General features: G+C 47.3%; 2 protein-coding genes across 2 annotated transcripts in view; both read left to right on the top strand.

Annotated features, from left to right (window-relative positions):
- Window positions 1-22115, top strand: part of LOC109391837 (keratin, type II cytoskeletal 5-like) — a 334229-nt gene that overhangs the window by 209344 nt on the left and 102770 nt on the right. The window lies entirely within an intron of this gene.
- LOC109391841 (keratin, type II cytoskeletal 73) lies at window positions 6904-17372 on the top strand. The gene is made up of 9 exons (XM_019659750.1): window positions 6904-7350; window positions 8886-9100; window positions 9910-9970; window positions 10617-10712; window positions 11456-11620; window positions 14546-14671; window positions 14856-15076; window positions 16290-16324; window positions 17122-17372. The coding sequence occupies exons 1-9, from the start codon at window positions 6904-6906 to the stop codon at window positions 17370-17372; spliced, it is 1617 nt and encodes a 538-aa protein (XP_019515295.1).

Below are 22115 nucleotides of genomic sequence, written 5' to 3'. Positions count from 1 at the left end.
CCTTCTCCAGGGATGAGGATAAAAATGGAAGAGTAGCAAATATATGTTAGGACCACACTCCAGATGAAGTCCAGTTTGAATTAAATGTCTGGTGGGACCTCCTGGGCTTCAAGAGGCATGAAGAGAGCCTTGGACCCCTACTTTCCATGGAGAAAATCTTGTGTCCTGTGTTTCCTTTTAAAGAGTGGCCCGCTTCTGCTCCCGCCCCCCATATCCCTCCTCCCTTCCCCGCCATACTTTTCAATACACTTCATGAGACATTCATCCGTTAGGGAACTTTTAAAATGTGCACTGACCAGATGGGCCCTATGTATTTTTCACCCTCCAAATGGTGCCTCCCAACACACACACATACTTGTACACACATACACACCAACTCACTCGCTGTTCTGCCTGCTCGGTTATCTGTGCTGATGGGAGGACATGTTATTTCTGTTTAATTTTGGAAGGAGGCCAAAAATAACCCTATTTCCCCTCTTTATTGGGAAAGCTCTGTTTTTAAAAAATAATTAACTTCAAGTCCTTGAGCCTTGCTTGGCAGCCAAGCTGGTGTCATTATTGCCTAATTAAGGGGTAATAAGTGTTGATATCATTATTATTATAAGGATTATTATCAGGTAAATGACCAGAGGGTGCCGAGTGGGAAGCAACAGCTTGGGAACTCAGGTCACAAGGGCAAGAGACATTCCTGGTTTTAAAACTGAAAGTCCCATGTCCTGAGAACCCACTGAATCCCAGGCAAACCGGGACGGTTGGCCATCCTGCTGCTACATTACCTCAAGAGATTTGGACACTGTTGCACAATTTTAAACAGTGGAGTGATACAGGGACAAGGGTGCTTATCTAGTGACAGTGTGTCTTCGAGTTTGTTGTTCGTCCTCCAATATCCTTTCTCCTCTTCTGCTATAGAAATTGTAGATGAGACCTGACCATCCATCTAAAGGATGGTTATCCAAATAACTGTGGCCATGAAACTAAGTTCTGGACAATGGAATGTGAGCTGAAATCATATCATGCTCCTGATTATAACCTTCAAAGGCAGAGCACCTGAGAGTGGGTTCCAGCTCCAAAGAGAAAGATGTGAGGAAGGATAAGAAACCCTACAAGCTCAGGCCCTGCTCCAGACCTTTTAAATAAGAAACTCAGGGTCAGGGGAAGTGGGTGATTTTAAAAAGATTTCAGGCGGTAGTGGTTAAGTGCATAGGCTCTACAGTGGACTGCCTGGCTTCTATTCCGGACTTCCAGCTGTGTGACCTTGTCCCAGTGACTTAACCTTTCTGTGCCTCAGTTTCTTTACTTGTAAAAGTGTATGTTAATTGTGCCTCTTTGATAAGGTTATTTTGAAGGTTAATGTGCCCAGACTGTACCTGGCACATAATAAGTGCTCAACAAATGTTGCGAGATGATAACACCTTGTTAGGCTGTAGTACAATATCACAACCAGGATATTGACACGGATAGGGTCAAGATACAGAACATTTCCATCGCCACAAAGATCCCTCATATCCTTTTATAGATATACCCACTTCCCTCCTATGACACATCCTCCTTTACCTCTGGCAATCACTAGCCTGTTTTCCATTTTTATATTTTAGGAATGTTATATAAATAGCATCATACAGTATGGAGCCTTTTGTGACTGGCTTTTTTTTCTCTCAGCATAATTCTCTGGAGATTCATCCAGGCTGTTGCAGGCATCGATAGTTTGTTTCTTCTCACTGATGAGGATACTTCACGGTGTGGATGTATCACAGTTTGTCACCCATTGAAGGACATCTGGGGTGTTTGCATTTTTTGGCTATTACGAATAAAGCTGCTATAAACATTTGTGTACAGGTTTTTGTGTGAGCATAAAATTTCATTTCTCTCTGGATAAATGCCCAGGTGTGAAATTGCTGGGATGTATGGCAGTTGCATATTTAGTGTTTTAGCAATTGCCAAGCTGTTTTCCAGAGTGGCTGTACCATTTTACATTCCCATTAGCACTGTTTGAGTGATTCGGTTTCTCTGAATCCTCACCAGCGTTTGGTGTTGTCACCAAGTTTTATTTTAGCCGCTCTGATAAATCTGTAGTGATTCTCATTGTGGTTTAAACTTGCATTTCCCTAATGGCTAATGATGTTGAAAATCTTTTCATGTGCTTAGTTGCCATCTGTATATACTCTTTAATGAAATGTCTCCTTACATGTTTTGCCCATTTTCTAAAGAGATTGCTTGTTCTTTTATTGTTGAGGTTTTTTTTTTTGTTGTTGTTTTTTAAAGATTTTTATTGGAGAATTGGGGGAAGGGGAACAGACAAGTTGCTGTCGTTTTGTTCTTCAGTCTAGTTGTGGAGGACGTTGCTTCACTGGCCCAAGTTGGCACCATCATTGCGCTCTTCCCAGGCGAGGCACATCAGTCGCCGGCTTCTGGACGGCCGCTCACTGCAGCTGCTGGCCGCTCACGCTGGCTGCTGGCTACACACGGTAGCCCATGGCAACCCACTGCCACAGGGGCTGCAGCCTACGCCATCGCCAGCGACTCACGGCAGCCCAGCTCCAGGTTGAGCTGTTGTTCAGCATCTTAGCTGTGGAGGGCAGTGTCACTGGCCCTCATATGTGGGATCCGAACCGGGGCCCTCTGGCGTCCCAGGCCAGTTCTTAACCATCGCGCCACTCGGCCGGCCCTATTATTGAGTTTTGAGTGTTCATTATATAGTCTAGATGCAAGTCCTTTGTTGGACGTATGGTTTGCAAACAATTTCTCCCAGTCTGTAGATTGTCTTTTTATCCTCTTAGTAGGGTCCTTTGTAGAGCAAAGTTCTTTATTTTTATTTTAGTTTTATTTTGATGAGGTCCAATTGATTTTCCTTCTATGGATCATGCTTTTGATATCAAGTCAAAGAACTCTTTATCTAGAACTAGATCCTGAACATTATCTCCAACAGGTTTTTAGTTTACATTTTAGGTTTAAGTCTGTGATCCATTTTGATTTAAGTTTTGTATAAAGTGTGACTTAGGTTGAGGTTTCGTTTGTTTAATTTTGGCTTATGGATGTGCAATTGCTCCAACACCATTTGTTGAAAAGGCTCACTTTCCTCCATTGAATTGCTTTTGATCCTATGTCAAAAATTACTTGGAGTACATTTACCTATTTTTTTTCTTTTGTTGCTTGTACATTTGATGTCTGTTATGGGTTGAAATATATCCTCCAAAAAAGATGCGTTGAAGTCCTAACATCCCGTACTTCTGAATGGGAACTTACTTGGAAATAATGTGTTTTAAAATTTTCCCTTGAGACTTCTTTGACCCATTGATTTCCAGTTTGATGCCTTGTGGTCAGAAAATATAGTTTGTATGATTTAAGTTCTTTTCAATTTGTTGTGGTTTGTTTTATGGACCAAGATATAGCCTATCTGTGAGAATTTGAAAAGAGTGTTTATTCTACTTTTGTTGGTTACAGTATTCTATAAATGTCAATTAGATCCTGTTGCTTGATAGTGTTGGTGAGTTCTTTTATATCTGTAACGTTTTTCTCTCTAGTTTTATTCATTGTTGAGAGAGGAATATTGAAGTCTCTAATTTTACTTGTGGCTTTGTCTATTTCTTCTTTTAGTTCTCTCAGTTTTTGCTTCATATATTTTATGTTATACAAATATAATATAATATTTGGAGTAGTTTGGCTGGTGTAGAGTGGTTATTATCTAAAAGTTTTCTGCCTTGCTGGGCTGCCCCATTCCTCCAGCTTTGGCTAGAGAGATTAAACATTTGTTAGGGCTTTTAAAAAAAATCTGTGCGCTTCCAAGTTGCTGCTTTCTTCTGCTCCAAGTCTGGAATATATGAAATAAATAGAAAACCAAGGAACTCACCACTATACTGCTCTTTGGCTCCTGAGGTCCTTAGCTGGTATGCCTTCTTCTCTCCACCTTTCAGTCTTTTTACATTTGTTTTATATGTAATATCCAGGTTTTTAGTTGTAGTAAGTGGAAGAATGGTGTTCACACCATTTCTCTTGCTAGTGTAGTGGCAGATAAAATACATCTGCTCCATTTTTCAGGATGAGAAATACTAAATATTCTTTCACAACATGATTTTATTGCTACTGGGGGTGATGGGGTTGATTTCCTGCCTCGTTTGTGCTGAACCCATCAGAGACACCTGCCCTAAAGGCCTAGATGAAAGCTTATGACAGCACTGCCCCTCTGTGGGAAGTGGGGGTGACTTAGTAATTGGATGAAGATTAATAAGGATTCAGCTGGCATTGAGTTTCCCCTGGAGACAGCATTGGCAGGAGGTGAAATATAAGGGGCCCACTATTTGAAAATCCACTTAAGAGAGTTTTAAGGACAGGTGTTAAGGACCCTGTCCTTGGGGAAATGATTTCAGGGGGTCCCTAAGAGCCTTTCCACCCTCTCCATGACTTCCTGAGAACCCCTTGCCCCTGTAGTCCTGGGCAACGAGTCAAGAGGACTAGAGGGAGGGTGGGACTTGTCTTCAGAAAGCTTTTGGGCTGTTGGGGAAGATATGCACACACCTAGAACACAGGTAGAAACACTGAATTAGGTCAGAGAAGGGGTACAATTGGGGAGGCTGGCCAAGTAAGAGTGGCTGGATTGAGATGTGACCAGAGAAGTTTTCCCAGGGTGCCCTGTGGCAAGTTCAAAAGGGGAGAAGGCCAGGATGGGAGAGGGGAAGTGAGGCCATGTGGGGTGAGAGGCTAGCTGCATATTTACACTCACACACCAGCATGAACATTTGCTTTCCGCCCTTAGGGAGTGATTTCAAAGCCTGTGACAGCAGTTTGTAATTTTGCAGAGACACAGGTCTGAGTCATGTGTACCCTGACCCTGGTGTGCAGAAAGGAGTCAACTGGGGAGTGATTTCTGGCTGGAACACTCAGCATCCCATCACAGCCCAGTTTTGTTGGCCCTCATTTGTGCTTTACGAAGAAATTGCAAAGGGATAAATACTTTGTGTCTAGTGAAAAAAAGACTGAAAAGATTGCCAAGTGCCATTGCTGGTAGTGAAATTGTGATCATCTAAGAAAATGATTATTTCAAGAAAACTTGAAAGTATCTGTGTTGCATAAAAAAGAAAGGGAAGGTTAAATTTGGCCATTGTTTGGTACAACAGTATTAGAGGCATAAAACTGTTGTATTATAATACATAACACAGGGTAGGGTCATAATCTCTGTATAAGAATAGAAAAGAGGGATTGGCTAACTGTTCATTCAAGCACACTGGTTAGTGAAATAATTGCATTTTAAAAAAAAGATTTTATTGAGGAATTGGGGGAGGGGAACAGTGCTGGGGAATTGGGGAAGGGGAACAGACAAGTTGCTGTCCTTTTGTTGTGGAGGACGTTGCTTCACTGGCCCATGTTGGTATTATCATTGCGCTCTTCCCGGGGGGAGGCAGACCAGTCACCAGCCTCTGGATGGCCACTCACAGCGGCTCACGACAGCTCACACTGGCTGCCAGCCACTCACGGTAGCACACTGCAACAGGGGCTGCAGCCTACGCCATCACTGGTGACTCATGGCAGCCCAGCTCCAGGTTGAGCTGCTGTTCACCATCTTAGCTGTAGAGGGTGCAGCGTCACTGGCCCTCATGTAGGATCTGAACCGGGGCCCTGCTGCTCAGAGCTGGCATCCCAAGCCAACTCTTAACCAACGTGCCACTCAGCCGGCCCGATAATTGTATTTTTTATGGAGGAAATTATATACTGTGAATATACTTGGGACTTGGGAATTGTGACTACTTTGGTAATGTCAAAGGTTTAATGAAATTCAAGTGTTTGTCCTCCCCTTAGAATTGTGAACTATGCTTCTGTCTTATTAATTTATGACCCTGGAGCCTAGCACAGGACCCAGGACAGAGTCAGCCCTCAACAGAAGTTTTTTCAATTAGTGGATAGGTGACAATTAGTGGATAGGTGAATGAATGAGCTGGCTGTCTGGCTGGATAGAAGATAAAGCCCACATAGCTCTGAACGTAAGATCAGAAGACCAGCCAAGGGAGTCCTCAAGGTTGGGGCCTAGGTTTTGTTTGGTGTTTGCATCCTATATGATTCGTACAAAGAAAGGGCTCATGAGATGTTTGCTATATTTAACTACCTGAGCTTTGGTTTTCTCATTAGTAAAATGTAGATCATCGTAGTCCCCCCCGCCCCGCTTGGCCAAGTGGACGAAATGAGCTTCTATGTGCCAGGAGTTCTTTTAATGCTGTAAAGCACTGTACCATGTCAGCCATCATGAATGGTAACAATACTGTTATTTGAAGGTCAAGGGTAGAAGTGGTGGGAGGGGCAGGAGCAAAGTCAGTGTGTGCAGGACAGCCTAGCCAGCGCAGAGGAGCAGGAGGCCTGCCGGGAGGGCAGCAAGGGCTGGCAACCGGAGGGTTGGGCTGGGTTTTTAGTGAGCTGGGTTCCCATGGCCCTGGCCATCATGAGAACTGTCTCCAGGAACGCTGGGAAGCTAGACTGCAGAGTCTCCTTCTAACCACATACAAGCAGCTCAGCCTGGGTCCCTGAAACAGGTACAGTTGTGAGATCTCTCACAGATGATGCTATCAGCTAAAGGTCTTTCTTCTGCACCCCTGTAATCCTACTCTCTGGGGAAGAGCAATTGAGGCTGTGACAAACCTCCCAGGCAAGATCTTTCTAGGGATAATTTGGCCAGGCTAATTATCCCAAATTACATGAGCAAGGCTTGCAAGCCCATCATTTTTTTGGAGTTTTCAAGTTATTTATCTGGTATCTCTGATTTTGCTGGGAGAAAATGATTTCTTGCTTCCAGGCAAACTAAACCCACACATTAGGGCAGTGGCTCCATCCTGAGCCCTATAAAGGGGGAGCCCAAGATCGCAGGCTGGTGAGTTGCATTTCAGCTAAGGCTTCTTATTCCAGCTCTCTGGCCTTCTCAGCATGAGCCGCCAATTCACCTACAAGTCAGGAGTTGCTGCCAAGGGGGGCTTCAGTGGCTGCTCTGCCGTGCTGTCAGGGGGCAGCTCGTCCTCCTACCGGGCAGGGGCCAAAGGGCTCAGCGGGGCCTTCGGCAGTCGGAGCCTCTACAGCCTGGGGGGCGCCCGGAACATCTCCTTCAACGTGGCCAGTGGCAGTGGGCGGGCAGGGGGGTATGGGTTTGGCCGGAGCCGGGCTAGTGGTTTTGCTGGCAGCATGTTTGGCAGTGTGGCCCTGGGGCCTGTGTGTCCATCTGTGTGCCCTCCAGGGGGTATCCACCAGGTCACCATCAACAAGAACCTCCTGGCCCCCCTCAATGTGGAGCTGGACCCCGAGATCCAGAAAGTGCGCACCCAGGAGCGGGAGCAGATCAAGACCCTCAACAACAAGTTCGCCTCCTTCATTGACAAGGTGGGACTTTCTGGAGAAAGCTGAGCATAGAGCCCCTTCCTCCTTCCACCTTCACTATCCTTGGAGGCTCCCTGCCTGAGGCAAAGGAAAGCAGGACGTTTCCCCAGGATGCGGACACAGCTGAGGACAGAGCAGGGATGAACTGGACAAACCCTGGGCATCAGTGCTGAATGATCGAGGTGGCTAGAGGGGTGGGAGGCGCTAGAGAGCTTAGTTTGAGAGGGCTTCCAGGAGGCAGGGAAAGTGGTGTGAATTGAGAAGTAGGAGGGTGACAGTGCACGAAACTTAGAAGGCAGACAAAAGAGAGGGTCATGGCAGCCTAGGATGTCTGGAACGCCATGAGATGCAGCCTCTCCTCTCAGAGGACCCAGACCAACTCAAACTCGGGTCAAAAGACAGACTCATAGCCTATAATATACCCAAACTATAAGGTGAGGCACATGGGGATCAGCGGTGCGCTGATATAATGGTTCTCAAAAGTGGTCCCTGAATTGGCAGCATCAGCACCACCTGGGCACTCGTTAAAAATGCATGTTCTCAGGCCCCACCTCATGCCTGCTGAACCACAAACTCTAGGTGTGGGGCCTGAGAATATTCATGTATAACAAGCCCCCAGGTTGATGCTCATGTGCACTCGAGTTTGAGAACGACTGAGGAGCGGGGTGAGAACGTCTTGGGAAGCAGAGATTTCCTGAGTTTCAGGGAACAGGGGAAGCTCAAGAGGGGTGACAGTGAGGTAGAGTGGTAAAGCCTGAGTGGGAGTTTGCCAGGCAGAGGTGGGAAAAGGCAACCTAGGGAGAAGGAGCAGCCACCCACAACATGGAGGACTTGTCTGGAAAGCAGGGACACCTTGGGTTTGTGTGGGTGTTGGGTGAACGAGTGTTGGAAGAGGGGTTGGGCACATTGTGAAGAGCACAAGAAGGAATTGGATTTGACCCTGTAGGTGACGTGGAACCACCAGAGGGTTTTAAGCAAGGGAAGGCTGACGTGTGAGAATGTTGGTTCTTCCCCTGGGGTAATGTTATGAGAACATAGAGAGTCGGGCATGAAGGCAACACAGGAGGGCCTGAGACCCCAGATCAGCTGAGAGCCAGCCTCTGGCTGGGCCGGGAGAGGCCATGACTGAGTAGAAAGAGAGTAGGCGGAGCCCAGGCCAGGCCACCGGGTTCCAGAGATGCCCAAGAGCATGAAGGCCAGTACAAGCCAGTCTGCAATGTCTAAGGACTTGTTTTAGGAAGCTGGTCCAGGCTGACAACTGACACTGATCCAGGCAGGTTTAGACAGGTGCAGAGGAGACAGATCTTGACTAGAGAGAAATGAAAATGTTGAGGCCCCTCCTGGTCCGAGGGGCTGCTCCCAGAAAGAGAACCTCAGTCAGACAAAGGGTCTGGATGGGGAGGGGCATGAGTGACATTTTCTAAGGGCTGAGGCTTACCCTTTAAGCTAATGCAGCCTAAGAGAACATAGTTACCACCCAGGAAAGGAAACCCCACAGCCTCTCTCCATGACTGAGTGTCTGTTGATCTGGGTTCCAGGTGCGGTTCCTGGAGCAGCAGAACCAGGTGCTGGAGACCAAGTGGGAGCTGCTGCAGCAGCTGGACCTGAACAACTGTAAGAATAACCTGGAGCCTGTGTATGAGGGTTACATCAGCACCCTGCGGAAGCAGCTGGAAATGCTGTCCGGGGACAGGGTGAGGCTGGACTCGGAGCTGAGGAACATGCGGGACGTGGTGGAGGACTACAAGAAGAGGTGAGCAGGACCCTGTGCTCAGGCTGTTACCTCCTGTGGCTGGGTTTTCCCAGCAGGCACTGGGACATTTGCCTCTGGTCTCAGGAGCACTGAGCTCAGGTGACAGTGACCTATCCTGAGCTCCTCTGCCTGGGCAAGATGAGAGCCTTCTCTGGGCAGCCAGGAGGGCTAGACAATGGACAACCAGCCTCTTGGGCAGTGGCAGCGTTGTCCTGGCAGGTGGCCACCTCCCTCTTGCTCCCCACTTGAAGTGCACATACCCCATAGCCTCTCGGTTCCTAAGCTAGCTCATTTTGCCCCTAAATTCCAAGGAAACCCCCCAGCAGGGCAGGGAGTTAGAATTTCTGTTGGGCTTCTTCTCTCATTTCCCTCAGTTCCTGGACATTTGGGCCATGCTTTTCTTATTTCCCAGGGGACAGTTCTGGCTTCCCTGGGACTCATGCTTAGGGATAAGGTAGTTACTGGCAATGGTGTCAGGCAGCTGGGTGACACAAGAATCATGGCTGAAAGGTGCAGCAGCATGTTCCTGTGATTTGGACACTGAGTGGGAGGAAGAAGAACCCACTTACTTCAGGCAGTAGAGAAAATCCAGACCCCAAACCATCCTGTCACCTGGCCCAGGAGGGGCTTGCTTCAAACCCTGCTCACGATGCTGAACAAATAGGCCTCGTGAGTTGGACAGATTTGCTAAGATGTAGAATAATACTTATTACAGGATACGTTACATAGGCATCTCTTTTCACAATGAGAACACACAGACACACACACACACACATTACACTCAGCTCACTGTGATCCTTTTCTTACAGGTATGAGGAGGAAATAAACAAGCGAACAACTGCTGAGAATGAATTTGTGGTGCTAAAGAAGGTGAGGAGAGAGTGCGTATTTCTTGGTCACCCAGGGAGTAGAATGTGGAGGGTGGGAGGAAGTGACATCAGGAGACTGAGGTTTCTATAGAAGGGCCTGGAGCTAAAGTGACAGAGAAGATGGAGAGATTTGCTGTCTGGGACATTGTGGGACACTTTGATGTTTATCTAGAACATATCACTTTGTCAGTCCCTATGTTTTGTGTAAATGGGAGAGAGCTCAGACTTGGAGAGTCGATCCCTAGGTCATGCTCATGTTGGCTTGGGAAACAGGACATGCGCTGAAAGGAGCTCAGGTTTACCTTCCAGCTCTGCCTGTCTCTGGCAAACCGCTGGGGCTGCCCTTGGCTCTGGCCGAATGACCGACTGGGTGGGGAGGATAGGGCTCTCTCCCATACCTTCTATTTGAGAAATAGCGGCAGTAAAAAATCCTGGTTTTGGTTGGGACAGAAGGAGTTCCAGAGGTATGAGGAGCTTGTGCAAGGTCTTGTAATGAGTTCTGGGTGGAAGTCAGGTTTCTGGCTCCTGGTCTTGACTCCATTCCCTGAGGCAGCTAGCCACAGAGTTGGCACTGGGGTGCCTGTTCCCAGGGGAACACTGTCTAGGGCTGAAGAAGGGAGCTATCAGGGGTCCCTGGATTCCCTTAGGACGTGGATGCAGCTTACATGAGCAAGGTGGAGCTGCAGGCCAAGGTGGACGCCCTGGATGGAGACATCAAGTTCTTCAAGTGTCTGTACGAGGGGGTAAGTCTCCCCCAGCCCCATCCCCAGCTCTGTCTCTGGAAGAAAAGATATGTGAATGAGCAGTTACTTGCTCATCAGTAACTTTAAGAGCCCAGAGATCTCCAGCATGTGGATACTGGGAGGTTTGTAAATCAAAGGTGAGAATGACATCTATCCTGGTGCCTCCAGATGATATATGTGCCATCAGTCCCAGCCTGGCCTCCAGATGTCCTGCTTTTACATCATTCAGGAAGCCATGAGTCCTTAGGGGGTTCCCAGTGAACTTCAGTGGAGCACGTTTTCATTTCTGCCTATTTTCTCTCTGCCACTTGGAGTATTTCCTTAAGTCATTGCCAGGAATCCCCAGGGATGGAGATAATGAGTTCTCAAACCCATTCTACTACCGAGGTGACCATCTGGCTTCAAGCCTCAGCCTGTTGGCCAAGCATCTGTGGGCTCCTGTGTCCTTAGTGTCTCTTATGTGGTGGCCAGGCTGTTTCCCCTCTACTTTTTCCACTCCTGACGCATCTCAGGTGACAGACATATGGGCTGTTTTCTGCCTGGGCTGCGTCAGACCCACTTAGCAGTTTTAGATGTGCTCTTGAAACCCTCTGGGTTGTGAGCTCTATTCTTATAAACCTTGGGGAATATAGCTTGCATATGTTTGGGAGGATTTGGGGGCTCCCCTATAGGAACAAGGCCATCACCTTTGCACCTTCCTTTGCTCACAAGAGGCATTTCATGCTTTCCTGTTCACCATGCAGGAGATCGCTCAGATCCAGTCCCACGTTAGTGACACATCTGTCATCCTGTCCATGGACAATAACCGGAACCTGGACCTGGACAGCATCATCGCTGAGGTCCGGGCCCAGTATGAGGAGATTGCCCTGAAGAGCAAGGCTGAGGCCGAGGCCCTGTACCAGACCAAGGTGAGGCTGTATATCTTCCTAGAGTCATGTGTTCTAGGTCCTCTGGTTCAGTCCCATGACCCACTGTTGCCCACATGTTGCCATGGAGTTTGGCACTGTCCCTGGCACTAGGGGAAACCCAAAGGGAAGAGAAGATGCAACTCTGTCTTTAGGGTCTGCTCAGACCATGGCAGCCACGGGAGGACACACACAGCTGAGTACAAATGAATGTGGCACAAATAGAATGCTGGGAGACCGGTTAGGACACTAGGATCAGGTGGGGCAGATCAGGGACGACTTCTGGAGGCAGAAAGTTTTGAACTGAGTCTGGAAGAGTGGGAAGCATGAGTAGTTAGCATCTCAACTCCCTTGTTAATTACAATAAATTAAGGGGTCTCTTCAGTATGATCTGAGATCAGGGAACTCCTACCTTTTCATTCAAGTCCAAATCCAAGAATAAAGGGGGAGTTTGAGTCCCTTAGATCTTAACTCTTCCTAATGGGCTGTGGGTGGGGAGATGATTCTTTAGATAATGTGGTTTCTCAGATCTAGACTGCTACTTCCTAATTGTTCCTTGCTGTTTATTAGGCTCCTTCTCAAAGAAAACCCACACTCTTGAGACCTTATCTTGTCCATCCCTCTGCCTCCTTGCTACCCTAGAGACAGAAAGATTTGGCCTCCAGGGATGGGAGGAAGAAAGGCTTTCAAAGCCTAGAAGACAACACAGGTGGGGTTTCTTGATAAAGGTTCCAATTCAAGTCCCCATTCCCCAGATCTTTCCATATTACTGCTGCAAACCAGGGTCAGAGATGGCTGTGTGGCCTAACTGCTCTAGATTGTCAGTGGCCAGTGCTTAACCTCAGGCTCCTTCCAGAAGAATTAAGCAGGTCTGTATAGACAGGACATGTGGATTATTTGCTGTTTGCTGTTATCTACACCTGCACTTTCCCAGTTAGGGGTAAGCACTCATTAAACAGAGTTTTATTAGTGCAGCAACACTATTATAGGGCCTACTCTTATTATTTCCCTTTTGAAGATGAAGAAGCCAGGGCTCAGGGAGTTTAATTAACTTGCCAAGATCGTTCAGCGGGTAAGTGATGGAGCTGGATCTGAATCTACGAGGCTGACTGCTAATTCCATGACGTTCAGATGGAAAATCAGGACATGGCTCTGATTAAGAAGCGTTTATGATAAAGACTTGGGGTGGGTAAAGAGCTGAAGGGCAGACATTTGCTCCCCCCTTTGCCTCTGAAGAAGACCACTTGGTGTTAGAACTGGGAGAGCTAGCGCCTCGGGAGGGCCATTGTGCTCACACAGCCCAGAAGAGAAGCGAAAGAAGGCCACCTGTTCTGCCCCGCCCCCATGTTTATTGTCCCAAGGTTAATATCAAAGATAAAACAGGAGAACATAGAAAGAAGCTGCCCATGCCTTCAAGGGACCTGGCATCTCTAAAAGGAATCCTGAATCTAGAGCCATGCTGGGGCCAAATATGAGACAGTTGGCCAGGCCAACTACCCAGACAGCAGAGCACAGCCGCCAGAGTTCTGAATGTCCCATGTTTTTGTGTTTCCCAGTCAAATTCTGGGGTAGAAATGGAATATCCTCTGTTGACTATTCAATGGATGACATCAAAGGCAGGAATAATCTCCAACTAGTAGATGACCCAAAATTCGTGACTAGTGGTGTTGGGGTATAGCTAACTCTATCCCCACCACAAATACGCAAAATGTTCCTCTATGCCCAGTAAGACTGCCAATAACCAGGGGCCAACCTGAGCTGTAAAGGAAAGGAAGTCACAGAAATACAGATGGGCAGCTCATCAGCTTCCTCTTTGGTTCATTTGCTCATCAGATCTCTTTTTTTTCTGTATCTATTTAAATTAAATTTATTGGGATAATATTGGTTAATAACGTTATATAAGTTTCAAGTGTTTGTTCTATAATACATCATTTGTATATTGCATTGTGTGCTCACCACCCAAAGTCTAATCTCCTTCTGTCACCATATATTTGACCCCCTTTACTCTCTACAATATCTTCTCATCCCCTTTCCTCTCTGATAAGCACCATACTATTGTCAGTGTCTATGAGTTGGTTTGTTCATTTGTTACTTTCTGTTTTATATCCCACATATAAGTGAAGTCATATGGTTCTTGTCCTTTTCTGTTTCATCAGACAGACCTGTTTTGAGCACCAGCCAGGCACTGTGCTAGGTACTGGAAATTCAGAAATAAAAGAAAAGGTCCCTGCCATCCAGTCATTCTGAGTCTGATTGGAAAAACATAGAAACGTGTAATCACAGTACAGTGTGGTGAGACCTATGGACTGTTGTGTCAGGGGCTATGGGAACAGAAGTGCACTCCACCAGAGTATCAGGGAAAGCTTCCTGGAGGAAGTGACTCTGCACTGGCTGAGTCGGGGCCAGTTAGGGAAAGGGGGGATAAATGGGGAAGGGTTTTCCAGGTGGAGGGAGAGGCTCATGCAAAGACTCAGAGAACTGAGAACACGTGGGGCATTTAGGGGATGTGGAACCGTTTGGCACAGATGGACAGCCAGGTAGGTGATGGGCTGGGGCAGCGAGAAATGGGTCTGGAGAGGCTGGTGGATGCCAGATCTCAAAGCACCTTGATGCCATACTAGAAGTTGGAATTTGACCTTGACTTTGAAGGGCTATAAGCAGAGGAGTACCATAATTGGAGTTATGTGTTATAAAGTTGCAGTGTGGAGAGTATGGGACTTACAACAATCCTTACGGTCAAATCTAACCATCAATGAGATCAACTGCGCTTAAGGCAAATAAACAAATTCAATGAACAGATGGTTGAGTGAGAGGCCATTGGTAGACCTGGTAAAGTTGGGTACCCATTACCCACCTCTACCATACTCCCCAGCCACAGGCACAGCCAGGCCCTAAGTCAAGGCCCCTGCTTTGGCCCCTCTCTCCCAGTTCCAGGAGCTCCAGCTGGCGGCCGGTCGGCATGGGGATGACCTCAAACACACCAAGAATGAGATCTCAGAGCTGACCCGGCTCATCCAAAGGCTGCGCTCAGAGATCGAGAGTGTGAAGAAGCAGGTGAAGGGGCTTTGTGTGTGTGTGTGTGTGTGTGTGTGTGGGGGGGGGTCCTGGCTCACTTCCAGGCTTTCCTCTAGGAAGTGGGGCAGGACAGAAGAGGGTCAAACCATAGTGAGCACATGGAGGGTGAAGTGAGGCTCAGCGTGCTTTAGAACTCAGGGGGATGCTACCTTGTGGCCCTCAGTGTGCCAACCTGGAGACGGCCATCGCTGATGCTGAGCAGCGGGGCGACTGTGCCCTGAAGGATGCCCGGGCCAAGCTGGACGAGCTGGAGGCCGCCTTGCATCAGGCCAAGGAGGAGCTGGCCCGGATGCTGCGCGAGTACCAGGAGCTGATGAGCACAAAGCTGGCCCTGGACATTGAGATCGCCACCTACCGCAAGCTGCTGGAGGGCGAGGAGTGCAGGTGGGTGATGGGAAGGGCCTTAGAATGCTAGAGCTGGAAGAACTTCTGGAATTCTCTGATTCAGTTTCCCGGAGTGTGGAGGGCAGGCTGCTGGAGGTGCTTTTCAGGTCACTCACAAACATAGTCTTAAATATTGTAGCATCCAGTTGGATAATGAGACAGATTTCCTTTACCACTCTTCCCCCAGTCCTCAGACTAAGGCGGAGAGGAAGTCTCAGCTTAGCTCTTTTATGCCTTTAACACTGCCTTGACACTTGCAAATATCCCTATTAATAAAGAGATACAGATTCCAAGTTAGAGTCCCTGGGTAGACAATAACATCTAGTCAACCATTTAAAAAAATTATTTTATTCTCATTATATTTCTTTTTACTGCTACTGTTTTGTTCCATTTTGGTCACATAGTACTGGTTTTCTATTAGGCCTGGCATATAAAACTTCCTTTAAAGCAGCGGTTCTCAACCTTCCTAATGCCGCGACCCCTTAATACAGTTCCTCATGTTGTGGTGACCCCCAACCATAAAATTATTTTCGTTGCTACTCTATAACTGTAATTTTGCTACTGTTACGAATCGTAATGTAAATATCTTTTTGTTTTCTGATGGTCTTAGGCGACCCCTGTGAAAGGGTCGTTTGACTCCCAAAGGGGTCGCGACCCACAGGTTGAGAACCGATGCTTTAAAGAGAAATGCATTTTTTGTTATAAAAAGCAGAGCCCATGAACAATACTAACTCTATAACAGTATGAGTTGTACGTGGTCATAGCAACACTTGGGAGGGCTGTACATGCTGCACTGACATTTGAAAAAACCCCGTTCTAACCTAGCACGGTTTTATACATGAGACCCGGAGAGGAGAAGTTACTACTCCTAAAATCATACCGTTAGTCACACTAGTGGCAGGTCCAGATGCTCATATTTCTGCATGTGGGCTCATTCAGATGGTAGCTTCTCAGGCATGAAGAAGTGGGCTAAGGAGGGACTCAGCAGGAGAGACCCTGGGGGTGGTGTTGCTCCTGGGCCCCCAAGGATGGAAGTTCACACATCTCTGAAATGGGGAGAGTAGACTGAGAAGAAACAGACGTGCTTAGAGACATGCCGGTGCCGTTTATGCCACCTGGACATGAGCTAGTCCGGCGGAGCGTTTCAGCCTGGGGTGGGGGTAACTTGGATTCCACGTAGTGGAGCTTCGCCTGTGCTTTTCTCTCAATGCAGGATGTCTGGAGAATACACCAACTCTGTCAGCATTTGTGAGTATTTCACACCTCTGAGGGAATATTTTTAGTCTATTAACAAACAAAGTAAGTGGATGCCTGCTACTGGGACCACCATGGGACAGCTTGGGCTCTGCCTGGTACAGCGCCATTGTCATAACTGCTTCCCTTGTTGAGACCTGTTGCCCCTTCCCTCATGGAGTCAGCTCCCCATCACATTTCGCATTGGCCCCTTCCCCTGATATCTCTCCCATGCTGGGATGAAACTCTCAGCCCCACCCACTTCTGTCACCCCCACCTGGCTTTCCTGCAAGATGGAAGCCTGGAAGCCATGAGCAGGAAGAACTGTACCTACTCACTGAGAGTAGAGACCAGCACAGATACGCTGTGCACAGCCAGTTTTAATGCTGGCCCCACAGGGTTCAGCTTGGTCTCCGTCTAAGAGAGGTGAGCAAAACCTCCCCTAAATCAACCGTTCAGGAAATCGTTTGAAAAAAAAATTAAGACTGTGTTCTAAAGTTTAATGCAAGACTTGGCTTATGTGATACGTGGGCACCATCTGTTCTTCAGGGGAAGTCCCCGCGACTCCTATTTTGTTCAAAGAATGAGAAGGTGCCTGATTTGGGGATCCTGTGGGATCTGGGCTGTTTCTCCTGGTGCTTGAGCTGCTGAGGAATTGAGCACGTGTCACTAAACTTAAGTCCACAGTTGATGTGACATATTTGCTTAAGGAAGAGACATTTAAGTTAGTTGGGCCTGGAAGGTTGGAGGGGACTTAGGGTCACCCCTGTCTGGGGATGCACACTTATCATTCCTCCCTCCATCCTCCACAGCTGTCATCAGCAGCTCCACGGCTGGGACTGTGGGCACAGGCGCCGGCTTTGGGTTCAGCGGTGCTGGCACCTATGGCTACCGGCCCAGCTCTGTCGGCTACGGCGTGCTGTCTGGGGGCTGTGTCACTGGCAGTGGGAACTGCAGCCCTCGCGGGGAGGCCAAAACGAAGCTGGGGAGTGGAAGTGAATTTAAGGACCCTCCAGGGAAGACCTCGGCTCTGAGCTCACCCACCAAGAAAACCATAAGATAAAATGCAAGACAGCTGTTCGCCGTGCCCTGGTTTCCTCTGGACTCCCTTCTCCAGGAAATTCCTGTTACATTTGTCATCGTCTCCTTCTTGGTTTTCTTTGCCACTGACATCCCCTCTCTTCCACCCCTCTGACTTATTCTTTTTTAATGTAGAGTCAGGATTCTAGCCCATCCTTCTGACTCCATACAGAAGAAGGTTTTCTCTCAAGGGTAACCCCAATCCTCCTGCTGCCCCTTTCATGCCCTGGTTTAGGGAGTTATTTGGCCACGTGCTCATGGGTACATGAGATTACAGGCCCACTGATAAGTCTGTATGAACTTCTGTGAGAGCAACACCAGCTCAGGTGAAACACCTGGTTATAGGTTGTACCTTGCATGGTCCCTGCAGATTATATAGCTGGGAGTACCCCTACAGTTTGGTCCTTTCAACGAAGGGATTTGTGCTCTCAGTATGTGAGTTCTTGTCCTCATTCAGGCCTCACTTCCCTGCTTCTCATGTCTCAGCAATAAACTTATACAACTCACGCAGGATCAGGCTGGTTGTCTCTTCCAAGGGAATCCTTATCTCAGGCCACGTCTTCTATAGGTGGAGGTCAATGAGCTGGAACCTGGGGTATCTGAGGTCTGGTGTGTTCCAGAGAGCCCCCAAGTATCCTTAGCTCTGAGTGACAAAGGTTTTTGCACACCTGTAGGATCCCGTTGTCACCTCCAGTGGATTTCTGGATGCTCAGGATCATCTCTGTCCCCAATCCCCAGCAGATGCACCTTCTAAATCATGCTTTTCTCAGGCCAACACTCCAGTGAATAGGCAATCTTTAAGAATATTCAGATTATCAGCAGGGAGATGGAGCCAACACTTGTCTCATGGCAAGATTGAAAATTGGTCAAGAGGCAGCAGAAGGCAACTCCAGAAAGCCTGGGACTCAATTTACGGCTGTTCCCTGTTCTCTGGGAAAAGGCCAAAGGTAGCTTCCCTTTAAAGTAGAGTCATATTCCCTTGGTCCTTGGTGAAGTTTTGCTGGGTTGAGTCTGGATGTGAAGATATACGTGTATGAGTCGTGTTTAAGCATGGGGCCACCTCTGTTACACACATCACTCAGCTTCCAAAACATTCCACATGCAGAGATTTCTCCTAGGTCCCCAGGCCATGACGATGCTGTCAGGATGCAACAGGATACCAAGCACAAGTGAGAGGCTGGCACTCATTCAGGCCGGGGGCTCACAGGGACATCTGAACAGGATTGCTGTGCGTCTAGAAAGAGGCCTAGAGTTCAAATCAGTAGCTTTGAATTTAGATTCGGACTCTGCAACTAACTGGGGATCATGAGCACAGCTCTCAAGTCTTTTGCTCATTCCTTTAGCTATAAAATAGGCAGAGTAATAGCCCCAGATTGTTGTTAGGCTAACATGAGACAACATGAAGATGACTTGTGCAATGCCGGGTACAAAGTTCATGCTTAATAAAGGTTAATGGAAACAGAATCTTGTCCTCAGTCTTTTTGATTCGAAAACTGGACTTCATTAGCTTGCTGACAAGAGGTGTTTAGCTGCTGGCAAAGCAATTCACAAAATCCAAACGTTAAAGGGACCATCTTATAAATTCTATGCCAGTTTATTCATTGCCCACAGGAGAACTGGCTGGCAGAATAACTACTCTCAGGGAATACATTCTTGGGGCCCGTGAAGAAATTGTGGTCAGTTCAATGAATATTATTATTATTATCTATCACACACCTGGCATGCGTTAGTGCTGAGGCTACAGTGATGTATAAACCTCATCTATGCCCTTAATGGAGACATAACGGTCAAATACATAACTGCCTCAACCTGAGATGTTGGTGAAAAAATAAGGTACTGAGGCAACAGAGAGGAGAGTGGGGGAACTTCAGGGAGGCTCCAGAAGGCTGACAAAGGGGGACAACATGTGTGCAGAGCTTTCAGAGGATGGAGTTCACTAATGGACAAGACAAGGGAAGGAGCTTTGCAGCCAGAGGCACTAGCATGGTGACAATAGGTCGTCATTGCTGGGGTGAGAGATGGAAGGCCAAGGAGGTACAGTGAGTGGGGAGGGAGGACACAGTGGTACCTGGAGCTGGGGAGGCAGGCAGCAGCCACATCAGCGAGGCCCTTTCAAGTCGGCTAAGGAGCTGGGATTTAATGCTGTAGAGCTTGTGGGAGAAGCTAGTACCTTGGGCATCACATGGACCCAGGTTTGAGTTCTCTTTGGCTACTTACTGTGTGACTTAGGCAAGATACTTCTGCTCCATGAGCCTCAGTTTCCTCATCTGTAAAAAGGGCTTCATAATAGTAGTTCCTCATAAACTTGTCGTGAGAATTAAAATGGAACGAAAGAATGTATACAAATGATTTCATTCAGTGACTGGCACATAGTATGCTATTAAACCATTGTTACTATCATCTCTCTTAGTATTACTAGGATAGACTATTCTTTTAAGAGGTTTAAGTGAGAAGGGAAGTAGAGGAGGCCTAATAGTGATCAGAGGATTATTTGATGAACAGGAACTAAGGATAAAGAGAATTAGCTATTAAGAGATACTTCTACCATCCAACTTTTTATGCTTGGATTCAGGTAATTAACGCTGACTGCCTCAACGGACAAACACTGAAATCTCAGTGGCTTAATCTAACACAAAACAGGTTTATTTCTCACTCACAGGCCAAGGCAGGTTGGGGCAGATCTCCTACATGGCTCTCCCAGTGGGTATCTCAGGGACCTCGGCTCTTCTGTCTTATAGCCCTGCCACATGGCACACGTGACTCGCAAGGTTATTGGGATGGGGGGGAAGAGAGACGGAGGGGGCCCATGGGCTATTTATTAACTGCCCCAACCTAGAAGTGACACACTTGAATGCCACTCGCATTTAACCGGCTAACATGGCCCCAAGCTCCCACTAAACCCCAAAGGTGGCTGAGAAATGAGGAGGAGAGCCAGGACATTTGGTGAGCACTGGCAGTCTCACCAAATAACCGTCCTCAGGGTAGATACTGACATGGGACACCAGCCTGAGAAATCTTTCTTCCTTGAGCAGTGCTGGGGTGATGCTCTCTAGCCCAGACAAAAACCCTCTCTTTGGTTTTGACAATGTAACCCTGGGCATATTGCCATAAACCAGATCAGGTTGCATGGTACACTTATTATACTTAGATCTCCTTCATGTTTTTAGGAGATGATGTAAGTCTGTTTGAGTTTGGGAAATTTAAAGTTGATTTAATTGTGAAACGGAGATAACTTGTTCAGTGCTTCTTAAAGTACATTCCTTGAAATTCTGGTTCCTATATTATTTGGCCAAAGAGAAGGAGGGCTCCATGGTCAAAAAAAGGTTTGAAAAGCACTGAGGTTTTTTTTTTATTTTTTATTGGGGAATTGGGGGAAGGGGAACAGACAAGTTGCTGTCCTTTTGTTCTTCAGTCTAGTTGTGGAGGACGTTGCTTCACTGGCCCAAGTTGGCACCATCATTGCGCTCTTCCCGGGCGAGGCAGATCAGTCGCCAGCTTCTGGACAGCCGCTCACGGTGGATGCTGGCTACACACGGTAGCCCATAGCAACCCACCTGCCGTAGCCGGCGACTCATGGCAGCCCAGCTCCAGGTTGAGCTGTTGTTCAGCATCTTAGCTGTAGAGGGCAGCGCCACTGGCCCTCATATGTGGGATCCGAACCGGGGCCCTCTGGTGTCCCAAGCCAGCTCTTAACCAATGCGCCACTCAGCCGGCCCCGCTGAGGTTGGTTTTTTTTTTTTGACATAAACAGTACTTTATTTCTGATACTCAATCAGCCTTCCTCCCTTTTCTTCTCTAGTTTTTTTTTAAAGAACTCATTTATAAACATATGTTCATTAGAAAATTCAAAAATATTAAAAAGTAGAAAAACATAAACCTTATTCATAATCCCACTTCCCAGTCACTGTGTGTGGAAAACACTGAGGTGGGTATCACCCTTTGGTGGAGCAGAATTAATGGATCTAAAATCTTGCAGTAACTTGCCTGCTTAACCTTTTTTTTTTTTTAAGCTATCATGGAGCCCATTCACACACATTTTTCCTACATAATACATAATAATTTCCCAAGAGCTAGTCCAGGGCAGAAGAGACCCAGTGTAATCGGTGACACATTTGAAAATCCTGAGGTTCTGGTATCAGAGGACGATGTTTCTGCCCTCGTCTACCTATCTAAGGGTTGCTTTCACCCAGAACTAATGGCAGAGGTGGTCACCACAGCCCGGGGTGACACAGTAAGCTGCTGTCAGAGGCAGATGCAATGAGAACTCCTCCTCCTGGGCCTTACCCACCTTTTGATCTGCCCACATGCCCACACATCTGATGCCTCTGAAACCTGGATGTGTCACTTCTGTCTCCGAATAATCTGTTAGCAAGGTAAGCCCGGGGGTTGAGGAATTCCTGATTCATCCAGCCAGTCAACCCCTCATGGGAAGATAAAAAAAGGTCACCTTATCTGTTCCCTAACCCTGGGCAGAAGTGGCATGGTCCCAGAGGGATGGTGCCTCAGCTTCTTAGAAAGTTTCCAGAAAAAAGGAGATTTCAGAGGCTTACTTTGACAGCCAATCCTATGTAAGTTTCTCCTGTTTCAATTTAAATCCTTTTCTTACTTTTCTATTATCAATGACCAGAATTAATCAACTTTTTTTTTTTGTGCTTGCAGAAAAAAAACAAACTGGCTAAAATTATGGGGCGAGGGAAGAAATCTCATGAAATAATGGAAACCTAAT

This window comes from Hipposideros armiger, unplaced genomic scaffold, assembly GCF_001890085.2.
Source record: "Hipposideros armiger isolate ML-2016 unplaced genomic scaffold, ASM189008v1 scaffold_303, whole genome shotgun sequence".
NCBI lineage: Eukaryota > Metazoa > Chordata > Mammalia > Chiroptera > Hipposideridae > Hipposideros > Hipposideros armiger.
Note: the sequence above shows the minus strand (reverse complement) of the source record. Positions and strands in the feature narration are given on the sequence as shown.

Excerpts from the sequence above, each read along its gene's own strand:
- LOC109391841 (XM_019659750.1), top strand. The coding sequence starts at position 6,904 with ATGAGCCGCCAATTCACCTACAAGTCAGGAGTTGCTGCCAAGGGGGGC. Across the intron at positions 11,621-14,545 it reads AGGCCCTGTACCAGACCAAG|TTCCAGGAGCTCCAGCTGGC; the intron begins GTGAGGCTGTAT and ends CCTCTCTCCCAG. Across the intron at positions 15,077-16,289 it reads CTGGAGGGCGAGGAGTGCAG|GATGTCTGGAGAATACACCA; the intron begins GTGGGTGATGGG and ends CTCTCAATGCAG.